The 12,645-nt window shown below is 39.7% G+C and overlaps 1 protein-coding gene across 1 annotated transcript in view; it reads left to right on the top strand.

The window, feature by feature from the left end:
* LOC111868527 (cullin-associated NEDD8-dissociated protein 1) overlaps positions 1 to 12,645 on the top strand; it is a 44,982-nt gene that overhangs the window by 22,142 nt on the left and 10,195 nt on the right. The window contains exons 10-16 of the mRNA XM_023859234.2: positions 562 to 716; positions 1,391 to 1,519; positions 2,459 to 2,590; positions 5,504 to 5,672; positions 8,485 to 8,633; positions 9,485 to 9,645; positions 11,144 to 11,342. Of these exons, the coding sequence (XP_023715002.1) occupies positions 562 to 716; positions 1,391 to 1,519; positions 2,459 to 2,590; positions 5,504 to 5,672; positions 8,485 to 8,633; positions 9,485 to 9,645; positions 11,144 to 11,342 (1,094 nt within the window). The remainder of the gene's footprint in view (positions 1 to 561; positions 717 to 1,390; positions 1,520 to 2,458; positions 2,591 to 5,503; positions 5,673 to 8,484; positions 8,634 to 9,484; positions 9,646 to 11,143; positions 11,343 to 12,645) is intronic.

Here is a 12,645-nt window from a genome sequence, read left to right as displayed (position 1 = left end):
ACTCTTGTATGAGGTAGAAATGTAATGAACACAAAGTCTATGGTCCAAAGTAAGACAAAACATGAATAACTTGGCATAAGTTAAGACAGATGCATACAGTTTTTATGTGGAAAACACATCATATGTGGCCATTTGAAAGAAGACTGAGAGAATGGTGTAGAGCTAGGTTAAGACCTGATGGTTCTACTGTCAGAATTATCTATGATTAACTAAAATGAGGTAGGCTTGTCTACTTCCAGTTGCTGTTTACATCAGATCTTGTAGCATTCCATGCTTCATGTGAGAACACAAAGAACACCAATACTGTAAATGGCTGAATTAAGTAGAAATTTTTGGAAAGTGAAGATACACTCTTGTGAGCACAAAGATGTTGATTTCAACTGGTACTGCTTTAAAGCCCCCATATCTCACATATGATGTAGTATGGATGTCCATTGGTTTTGGTTTTCCATACGTGTAACATTAAAAAATTGATACAATGGATTTTGTCACCATAATAAAGTCCTCATTATAAACCACTCTCTGGTGCAGTTTCATTGTGATGTTACTTTATATGTTTAGATACACCAAGTAATTTTGACTTCACCCCATTTACTGGTGAACTGTATCGTTGCACATTAATTCGTCTGAAGGCAGCAGACATTGATCAGGAGGTGAAGGAACGGGCAATATCTTGTATGGGTCAGATCATCTGTAACCTTGGGGATTACTTACAGGTAATTCAACTTATAGTAGTGAGCTGAGATGAAATACATACTGGTGTAATTGACAGTATGGGCTAATTTTTAGTATATAAGAAATCATTGTTAGGACACAAAGTTTTTGTGATATAAATCAGAGCTATGGTGGAGGAGGAACAGGGTAGAATGTGAGAGAGAGAGAGACAATCTTCCCCTCACTTTGTCTCCATAGTTAGAGCATTAGAACTTTACTTGTTCAGTTTTAAAATATGTTCTGAATACAGTTGAATCACCATTTAATACTCTTTGATATAAGTTTCTCCTTCATTTTGGGTTATATTTGTAGATCCATACCAACTGTTGAAGCACTGACTGAATGGGATTTCTATACTAGTATGTCACATTCATTATCTCGTAGAGAAATGGATATTTTTGTTTCAAGTTGCTGATTCTAAGAAGTGCTAAAACTTATTTCTGGTCACATCCTCAGCAGGACAGTTTTTAAATCTGTAAGCTTTCTGTAACACTACAAGATTTGTCTGTGTTCTGTATCAGATTTTTTAGTTCTACAAAATCGAGGGTTCTTTTTTATTTTAAGTAATGGGGCATTGCAGTGAAGCTTTCTTATGCTACAGGTAATTTATTTTTGTGATTTCATTGGTTACTAGCAAAGTTCATCTTTATATGAAGTTAATTTATTTTATTCTTAGGGTGAACTTCATACTTGTCTGCCCATCTTCTTGGACCGTCTTCGCAATGAGATCACTAGACTTACTACAGTAAAGGCACTTACTAAAGTAGCTGGTTCACCATTACGTATTGATCTGCGACCAATTCTGGTAAGTGTTGATGTTCATCTTTGGTTGAATTGAGAGCTTAAGCTAGAATTTGTTATATTACATATTGCATCCATTTATGTATGACATACTTAGTTTGAATGTGCGTTTTGGCATATCTAAGTGAGCTGTGTGGCTTGGAGATAGCTTTCTAACAAATCTATATTCAGTGCCATAGATTCATGATGAATGATTACATTGTAGGTAAGTGTACTTGAGATTTCCAGATTTTTCTTGCCATTTGTTCATTGTTATTCTCATGATTGATGCTCAACCCCTTCAATGGCAGGTTAAAATTCAATTAGTGTTTTCTAGCATGTGAAGTACATGAGTATTGTATCCAGAAAGCTGTGACAGACAATTCTATATGGGACTTCCCTCTTCTGAGGGCACGCAATAGCATAGTTGGTTGAGGCACTATGCTACAAGCCAGAAGGTCGCGGGTTTAAGTCCCAATGAGGTCATTGGATTTTTTCAATTTACCTAATCCTTCCAGCTTCACTATGACCCTGGGGTCGACTCAGCCTCTAACAGAAATGAGTACCAGTAATATTCTTGGAATGTTCTTGGGGGTAAAGGGCATGTAGCATGTAAGGCTGGCAACCTTACCACCATCTATGAGCTGATTGTCTAGAAAATGTGGGAACCTCGACATCTCACAACCCTATGGGCCTCCGAAGCCTGTGACAGGGATACCTTTACTTATTTTACTTTTACTTTCATCTTCCTAGAAACATAAAACGCTGTGCAGAAGCTTCCTCACAGCCTGGAGAAGCACTGAGATGTAACAGACACTGCACAGAACTGTATAGGCTGTCCTGAACATGGCCCACGTTTTAATCCCTCACATCATCTGTTCATTGACTGTATGAAAAATGTAGAATGAGATTGTAAGGAAGTGATTCACTGCAGAGACTTTAATTTTGTGAATCTTATTTGCAGGGTGAAGCAGTGCCAATACTAGGTTCATTCCTTCGAAAGAACCAACGTGCACTAAAATTGAGCACACTAACCTTGTTGGACACGCTTGTACGCAACTACAGCAATGCCCTAAATACAGAATTACTCAATAAGGTTAGATGGTGTTTGTGATATTTTAAATTTATAGCTAGCTTTTTATGTTTGGTTATTAAGTAAATTGAACCATGTAATATAATTGTAAGAAGTTAAGATTTTGGAGCAAAGTGACTGGGACCAAAAAACATTTTCTTTGATCTTAATTGAGTTAAAGATAAGATGGAATAACTGTGCATTGTTACATCCCAAATGATAATACTCTTCTCAGTTACTGCTGTGAGAAACTAAAATTCTGAAGTCTTATTTATTTGCTTTCTGTCTCTCATGTTAGATCTGTTTTTTAGGTATCTCTTAGAGTTCATATTGTGATGCTTTCTAATGTAAGTTCACTAATTAATTAAAATACTTCCTGAAGGAAATTCATAAAGAAGTTAAGGCAAATACTTGGAACAGGCAAAAATCTGACAAAAAGCAGTAACACAATTAGTATAAGGTTATTTGCACAAGAAGAAAGACAGAAAATAAAACGGAATGGACAAAAATATGGAAACACCATGTGAAATGCTTACCTGAATTGAAGCGTTTATTTTAGTGACATTTGTAGGTGACACTGTCGTATCTGCCCAATACCACTACCTGTATAACCTCCGCAATACGTTGCAAGCTTCATTTGTTGTTGAGACAGCGTTCTATGCAGTTTTTAGTACATCATGTCAGAGCTAACAGAATTCGAACGCAGGCAAATTGTTGGAGCCTGTATGGTGGGTGCTTTCATAACCAAGGTAGCTGAGGTTTCTGGTGTTTTGCGAGGCACAGTGTCCAAGATTATGACTGCATACTGGAGGACTGGAAAAACCGATAAACACCAGCGTGGACGGAAATGTGTGTTGAGTGATCGAGACAGACGAACATTGCGTAGGATTGTGACAAAAAGTAAGAAGACTGCAGCTGCAGAAGTGACTGCGGAACTGAATGTCATGCTCACAAACCCTGTCGGCACCAAAACAGTATGAAGGGAACTCCACAAGCAGGGTATTTCTGGATGAGCTGCAATTCCAAAGCCACTCATCAGTGATCAAGATGCTGCAAAAGGAGAGTGTGGTGCCGAAGTCATAAAACCTGGACTGTGGAGCAATGGAAGACAGTCATTTGGTTGGATGAGTCCACCTTCATATTGTTTACGTCTGGAGAACGCCATCCCAAGCTTATGATCCAGATTGTTTGCTGCCAAGAGTGAAACATGGCAGGGGTTCAGCCATGGTATGGGCAGCCATTTCGTGGTATTCTGTCAGACCCACCATTACCGTGCAAGGGCACAACACTGCCAACGACTATGTGACCATTTTGGATGACCAGGTCCATCCCATGGTGCAAACTTTGTTCCCCAATGGTGATGCCGTTTACCAAGACGACAAAGCCCATGTTCACACAGCTCACATCATCCAGAACTGGTTTTCCGAGCACAAAGATGAACTGTCACGTCTGCCATGGCCCCCACAATTGCCAGATATCAATATTATTGAGCCTTTATGGTCTATTTTGAGAGCAATCTGCATGTGCGCTATCCACCGCCATCATCGATAACAGAACTTGCCAATGTTTTGCAGGAAAAATGTTACAAGATTCCCTTGCAAATCATACAGGACCTCTATTTATCCATTCCAAGGAGACTGCAAGCCAGAGGTTGTCCTACACCATATTAGTCACGGTAATGTGTTTGTTGTTGGGTGTTTCCATATTTTTGTCCATCCCCTGTACAAGGAGGGCATAAACAAAAGAAAAATTCCATATTAGTGCAGGGTATGTTCTAATAACATTGATGTGCAAAAGTATTTTAAATAATAGTTCATCGTGTAAAGCAATTGAATATATCTTCATGAGACTTTGAACAGTTAGGTTAGAAAATGTAATATTAACCCCTCAGGTCTGAAAAACAGATGAAACATGTAAGATGAAAGACATGCAATGAATTCATAGAACAGCAAATAATAAGTTGTGTTCTGTGGTAACTATAGATACAAAGTGAGGTACATTCAAGGTAAGAATAGGATTTGAAGTTGCAGAAAAAAGAAACCTTGTATTAAACCCTCCTTCCCAACCACCTTAAATGTGCTGTAGGTTAAGGTAAGACTGAGCCCACTTGGTACACTGGCCCCGGTTTGGCCAATTGTACTGGTTCCAGGTGGTGATAATAATAGATGGGTGTGGAACAGATGGTTGACTGAGGCTGTGAAACAGCTGTTGCAGTGGGAAGCCTGTGACTAACCACCTGAGCCATGGCCCAGCACCAGAGAGTTTTAAAATGGGGCTGATCTATATGTCAGAGATGAAAAAGTTCAGAGTAGATCAGATATAAAATCATGATTTTTTTAAAGGAATGTGCTGAGTGAGTTAGCTAGTATATAATCTCTTTTTCATTTAAGTAGGTCCCTTGTCACCATGGCATGGCACATCCTCAGGTTGCAGATGGAGGAGACAGCCTCCAGATATGGAGGGTAGCTGCGAATATATTGAATAAGCAGTTGTGGGCAGCCAACAAGGGGTGGTCCTCCAGCTTGGGGGTTGAGTGTGGGGCTAAAAACTCCTCATCATAAAAAATAAGCTTGTTATGAAATGTCACAAGGGCGTCGGACCTGGACATATTATATGGACCAGTGGATGGCTCTTGTGAACATGGTAATGAACCTTCAGATTGCATAAAATGCTGGGAAGTTCTTGAGTATCTGCACAATTGGTGGCTTCTCAAGAAGGGCTCAGCTCCATGAAGTTAGTCATCATCATCTCTTTTTTACTTCTACAAAGATGAAACGAATGAAGGCAGCTTCAAAGTCTTTGTTCATAATATGTAGTTCAGTAAAGAAAGGATTATGTTTTTGAGCACCATAAAGTGTGTGTAAGGAGTAACAAAATTCTGTTTCACCCTTTTGACTGATTGCCCTATATGAATCATCCTAACTGAAATTCTTTCAGGTTATCACTGAGCTGGCTCCACTGCTAAGTGAAGCAGATCTCCACATAGCACAGCTGACCCTAACATTACTGACCTCAATAGCCCAGTTGCACTCTGCAGCTCTTGCTCGTGTTTCTGATGGAATCTTGCCAGAGATCCTCACGCTAGTCAAATCACCATTGTTACAAGGTGCGTTTTTGGATTAGTGCCTGCCAGAAATCTTGAAATGTATTTAGTTTCTTAGAGATCATCTTTTTTCCATTGTTATACATATTAACACACACAACAGACTGCAGAAACTAAAGAAAGAAGAATAAGGGCAAGGAAACTGGCAGCTGCAACGCAACCACAATTTCTGAGAACTGTTATCAGCCTGAGTTGGACACGTGTTACTGAATAGAACAATGCAAATGAGGAAATTGCATTGCCATTTCCTCAATTTGCACTGCTCCATTCAGTAACATGTATTCATCTCAGGCTGATAACAATTCTCGGAAATTGTGGTTGCGTTGCGGTTGCCAGTTTCCTTGGTTTTACTGAACACATTGATGTAGCATTAATGCTTTGGAATTGTATTTGGGAAGTGCTTGGTTTGCATTTTGTTTGTGACACTGGCTGCCCTGATTGAGGTTTTTCATTGTTTTTCTCTGTCCCTCTAGGCAAATGCAGTGCCTTGGTTAGGTTACAACCGTATTAGTTACCACAAAAAGAATAGTTTTGGCCATGATATCACAGAAGTGATAAAGTGGAATAAATGGTTACCTGTGCTTCCCTTCACAACTTCATATCAGTGGCCCATAATTCAACACTATAAACATATTAGACAGAGAAAAGAAATTGAGAAAAATTGATGTATAGTTGGTAACCTGCTGCTTAGTCACTGCCCTTGATATGAAATGTGACCTGGAATCAAAATACTAGCAAAACCGACAGCTGTAACAGCAGTGTTAAACAAAAAAGAATGCAGGTTATTGAAACAGGTGCTGTGTTTTCTCTTGTTTATAGAATATATTGTTACAAGTTGGGTATATAACGCGACACATAACTTCATGCTGTATTGGATGTAGTGAATTTATTAAACACTCGCTCTTACATTTACACAATTCACAGTTTCACAACTACTGCCATCGGCAGTATCACAATTACTTCCACTGCTCTCGGCGACTTCATTATCCACACTGTGTCACTCCTAATCACACACACCACTCAGCCGGCTTCTTATACCGTTCCCTGTTGCCCCGTGTTAACAGTGGTGTCCCCTGTTACGTCACCGCAGGGACATCAGAGTGTTTACTGGCCTGTTATCGTAGCAGCTGCAGTGGCGCCTATGTTACATAACCGCAGGGGGGTGGGGTGTTTACTGAGCGCTGCACAATGATAGAAGGAGTGGGGGTATGTGACGTCACTTGTGAGACCACAGAGTTCACGTGACCCCTTCTTCCTGTTGCACCATCCACGTCACAATATATAAATATGCAGAATAGGGATATAGATGGAGCTACTGCCATATTTATTAACAGCAAACAGGAATAATATTTTCTCTTGATTATCTTTTTCATAAATATTTAAGCTGGAAACATCTTTTGACTTTCACCTGACTGCTCAGTATTATGTCCCAGAAGAGAGAACTCTTCATAGCCACCTCTGTGAGAACCTCAAATTCATTCTGGCATGACTTCTTTCATATCTTCATTTTGTAAAGGTAAAAAAGTAAAGTTGTCCCTGTGCTTAACTGATTAAACACTACACCATGAAGGTATATGAGGGAGTGGATATAAAAGAGGAATGTGTTTACCAAGTTCTTGCCTTTCGACAATAAGGGGGTATACACTGACAGCTGGGGGCACGCAGTAGCGTAGTTGGTTGAGGGCCTATGCTACAAGCCGGAAGATCGCGAGTTCAAGTCCCGATGAGGTCATTGGATATTTTTCAGTTGACCTAATCCTTCCAGCCGCACGAGGTCCTGGGGTTTACTCAGCCTCTAACAGAAATGAGTACCAGGAATAAATTAAATAATTTTCCTGGGGAGTAAAGCGCGTAAGGCTGACAACCTTACCACCATCCATGAGCCGATTGTCTAGATAATGTGGGACCCTCAGTGTCTCACAACCCTATGGGCCTTCACGGCCTGTTACAGGGATAGCTTTACTTTACTTTACAGTGACAGCTAGGCGATCTCATATGCTTTTGTTTGTTTTGTTTAAAATAAGGAAAGTAGGCTAAATATGAGGGGGGACCCAAAAATAACCGGAAACGACCTGTTGCGCGCGCATGCTTTGTAGTTACGAGTTGTGCTGCTAGGTGGTGTTAGCTGGGGGTCTCCCGCGACTGTTAGTGAGCTGGCGTCAGTCTGAGTTAAGTGGTTTGTCTGTGGTGCTCTGTTGTGTGCGTTCCTGTTTCAACCCTTTGGCGATTAGTGAGATGGCCGACCAGAAGGAACAAAGAGTGTGCGTGAAATTGATGAAGATCGTCGAAAGACCATTGACCAACTTTCTGAGGAAACGAACATCTCATGGAGCACGGTCCAGCGAATTTTAACCGAAGGTTTGCACATGAGACGGGTGTCTGCAAAATTTGTTCCTCGCTTGCTCGGAGATGACCAAAGAGAAAACCGCGTGAATGTTTGCCGCGACTTGAAGAGTGAAGTGCAGTTTTCCCTAACAGAAAGCAAAATTTCACGCACACTCTTTGTTCCTTCTGGTCGGCCATCTCACTAATCGCCAAAGGGTTGAAACAGGAACGCACACAACAGAGCACCACAGACAAACCACTTAACTCAGACTGACGCCAGCTCACTAACAGTCACGGGAGACCCCCAGCTAACACCACCTAGCAACACAACTCGTAACTACAAAGCATGCACGTGCAACAGGTCGTTTCCGGTTATTTTTGGGTCCCCCTTTGTATAGCTTTCTGTTACTTATGTTGTGACTTAATGTTTTAAAAGGTCATCTCAAGCCCCATTGATGTTACATTCTATAACTCTGACTTACACATGCAGGTGCTGCATTAAATTCAATGCTCGAGTTCTTCCAAGCACTTGTGAAAGCTGGGCTTCCTGGACTGGGATATAGGGACCTTCTTTCTATGTTGGTGACCCCAGTCACTCAAGGAAGGATTGGAGAATCAGTTCCTGTTCTCCATAAACAGGTTAGTTGAAATAGTTACGTTCCTGTGCATGTCAGCAGGCTGCATCAGACTCGTTACAAAGTTCTCGTATTTAGAAACAACAGTAATCAATCATAGTTACATTTATAAATAAAGTAAGAGCAGATTAAATTGGGAAAGTACTTGTTTCCATTCTGATTAGAATGTTTATGTTCCTGTCTCCTTTCAAAAACATAAATATTGAAGTACATGGAATTATAATTATACTGAACCTTTGGGTCCCCTAAAATGCTGGGAATTTCGTGTGTGGCTGAGCAATTGTTAGCTTATCAAAAAGGACTTAGCTCCATCATTTAGTTAATTTGCATGGATGTGAAATGTTTCTGTCATATTAAGGTCAGAACACATGAAATTGAGGGTGTTTGAGACCAGAATGGGTAAGAAAAACCAACCAGAAATTAAGTATGGATTTCACTGCAATTACAATGAAACTTTTATACAGTGCAGGTCATAAAAACCAGATTTTTAAATTCCTTATTTTGAAGGATTTCGGTGGATTTTTCTAGTAATTTGTAAAGTGTAAGTTTGTTCAGAATTACTGGGTTCTTGGACTTCGTCCGTTGTCCAGTACTCAAGAAACCAGAAAGCCAACGTTTCAGAAACTGAATCTTTTTCTATCCTGAGGTGAGGGAGAGACACCTACTCTGTTGGGTCCCTTAGTAAGAGCTAACCTGAGGATGGAAACAGATCCTGTTTCCAAAAACGTTGTGTTCTTTAGTTTCTTTTAGAGTACTGAATGATTGATAAAGTCCAAAATCCCAGTAATTCTGAGGGTTATGCACTATCATCAGAATCCTTTAGCATCTACTTGTAAGTATGTTGTATCCCTGCAGGCATTCCACTCTTTAGCGAAATGTGTGGCAGCACTGACAGTGACTTGGCAGCAGGAGGCTCTGACTGTTGTGGAACAATTCCTCAGGGATGTGCAGAATCCTCGCAATGATGCACAACACATTTTTGCTCTTCTGATCATTGGAGAGATTGGAAGACATATGTAAGTTAGGAGAGACTGTTTTTCTGTTTCTTGTGGCTGAAACAGGAGTCCTGGTTAGATGTAAGAAAATTGTTCCCCTTTGTAGGAATTCATGAAATTTGTGTGAGATCAGTCTTTGTCTGTAGTGGCTGAAGAAGGGGCCTGGAACAGGCTTCATTAGGTGCATAAAATTATCCATCTATGTGGGGATTTGTGTATGTTGGTGATCTAGTATCAGACATGAAAGAGCTAAATGAAAACCATTTATGGAGCCCAAGGACTAGGTAGAGAGACCAAGTGAAAGAAAATGTATATAAAAGGAGTAGGAAACAGAATGAGAGATAGGAAGAACATGTATGGGAAGATAGAAAGGAATGGGACCTTTTTGATAAGACTGTCCACATGGGTGGAAATATCAGCGGATGAACATGAAATTGCAGTTTCATTCCAGCTTTGAAGTTTTTGTAAAGTAAAATAGGCTGCACACCGGCATGCATCAAGACATGATGTCTGCAACATGTCACAAGGAAAGGAGCACAGTTGAAACGAATGAGATTATGAACACCTCCGCACACAGGTCAGAGTCGTCATGCTGACAAATCACGAATGAAGCAAGACTGCATATTTTGTCTCATGTCTTGATGCTTGTCTTGACGCAGTTGGTATGTGGCCGCCCTAATTCGTAATATCTACCTTATTGTGGTGGTGGGGTTTGAGTGCTCCTGAGACCCTGAGAGCTATGCTGATGGTAGTTTAGCTACTGGTAGGATCACCCATGCTGGAGAGGTCGAGTGGTAGGGGCCATAGGAAGAGGGATACCCTGGTCCACCAAGTTGGGGGTTTGGCATGAGGCTAAAAGCCTCACACCATAAAAACTAAATTGTTCAGAAACCAGATAATCAGTCTTGGACCCAGGTTGAGATGGCTAGAGGGTGTACATGATGATCTCCATAAAATGAAAGTGAAAGGATGGGGAGGAAAGATGAAGAATAGAGAGGAATGAAGGCAGATTGTTCAGGAGCCCAAAGCTCATCCTGAGCTGTAGTGCCTAGGGGAAGGAAGTAATTCATAATATCTGTGTATGTTCTTAACATTTAATTCATCTGATCAGTTTCTGTGAAGCAGAACAAGAATCTTCAGCAACTGTAGATCAGTCCTTGGCGAAATGAATGTAACAGCTGCGCAAACTGGGTTAAAAAACTCTGATGCCATTCATTACATTCTTTGTTCTATGGTAATGGGTTCATTAAAAAATGATATATTATTTGTTGTTAAATAACCAACTAAAAATACATTATTTTGAAAATATTAATATTTTATTTCTTCTTTGCACTGATGGATGAATGTTATTCGATAGGGGGCAGTAGACAACCTTCCACAACTGCTTGGAAACAGATGGTCAGTAATCCTAAATGAATTCAAATGTATCAGGAGTCAATTTCATCATTGTGGGGCAAGCCCATGTCAGTGTTTGAGCAAGTAACAGTGAAAGGGTTGATAGCATGATTTGTGATTGCAGTGATCTGAGCAGTGTCACTAGCCTGAAGCAGGTGATTCTTAATTCGTTTTCACCTCCCTCAGAAGAGGTGAAGTCTGCAGCATCTTATACTTTAGGCAGTGTTGCTGTTGGCAACTTACCACAGTACCTGCCTTTTGTATTGCAAGAGATTGAAGCTCAACCCAAACGGCAGTATCTGCTTCTACACTCTCTGAAGGAGGTAGGTGAAATGGGCATATGTAAATGTAGGCAAAGGCTGTGATGGGTGCAAGAGGTTATGAACAGAGCTACTATACATATGTGTGTTCAGTTAGTTTTGTTACGTATTATATCACATTTAATACTTTTCTCCTGAAGTTTCATACTGTTGACACATTAGCATAACATAATGGGTGTGAGGCACCCACATTTTTTAGTGACACCAGTTACTGTGATGTTGTGAATTGTCACCAGATGAAAATATATTATTTGACAACAAAGTTCTCTGATAATTTTTATTTTTTTTGTACCCCTTGAAAATGTATTAGTAAACCAGATATTTGTAGACATAAAAAAGGTCTGTAATTGAATTTGGAAAGAAGTACTGTACAAGATTTTAATTGAATGTAGAATATTTCAGAAACTTGTCATATTAGTTAAAATAGGCGTGCAGGAGTTTTTATTTTAAACATTTATGTGATACTTTTCCAGTTTAGAATGCATTAAAATAAACGAGTGCTCTACCCCTACAACCTTTTAACTTTGCTTTAGAATATGCCCTCAAGAAAGTCCAAGAGGAACAAGAAGGATTGGCAGTTCCTTGTTAATTTGTTGTGAAAAATTATGAATGTGAAGAATCTTAGTGCAGCAGTTCTCCTACGGGCAAGCAGAGAAATTGGTCTTTAAGGAAAAAACTATGCACCAAGAACCACAAAACCAAAATGAGCAACAAAGTCATAATGTAACAATGTAATAAACATTTAAGAATGTTTTAAAATAAAAGTGTCTGGGAACAGCTCCAACAAATAAAAATCAGATTCAAGGTGAAATTAGGGTAAGAATAAATGTTGTAAATTCTTGTTAATATTGTTGTCATCCCTTCTACTTTAAAAATGCTGAAGATCATTGTGTACAAAATAATACCTTTGCCAGTTGTTTTGTCTGTGTTTGAAATATGGTTGTCTACTTGCAGAACATAAACTACATGACTGTGTTTTTGGCCCTTTTCCATTGTCCCAGTTTTTAAAGCCAGTGGTCTTGTATCATGCCGCCATAAAAGATGAGTTTTAAACTCAGGTTATAAACCACAAATATTTGAAAACAGAATGTTGTTGGGTTCAGTATGGCTGAAATAAGTGGGCAGTTCGGGATATTACGTAACAAGAAAATTTATTGTCTGTTCTGGCCCACTGGTATTGTTTTTATTGTTTCTTACAAAGATATAATTGGACAGATCCTAAATAGGCATCAGAAAGTAACAGTTCACTAACAGCCTTATTAGCCAGTGTTTTCACACACATTGTGTACGGTATCTTCTCTGATCA

The sequence above is a fragment of the Cryptotermes secundus genome, unplaced genomic scaffold (assembly GCF_002891405.2).
Source record: "Cryptotermes secundus unplaced genomic scaffold, Csec_1.0 scaffold239, whole genome shotgun sequence".
Taxonomy (NCBI): domain Eukaryota; kingdom Metazoa; phylum Arthropoda; class Insecta; order Blattodea; family Kalotermitidae; genus Cryptotermes; species Cryptotermes secundus.
This window is presented reverse-complemented; position numbering and strand designations above follow the sequence as displayed.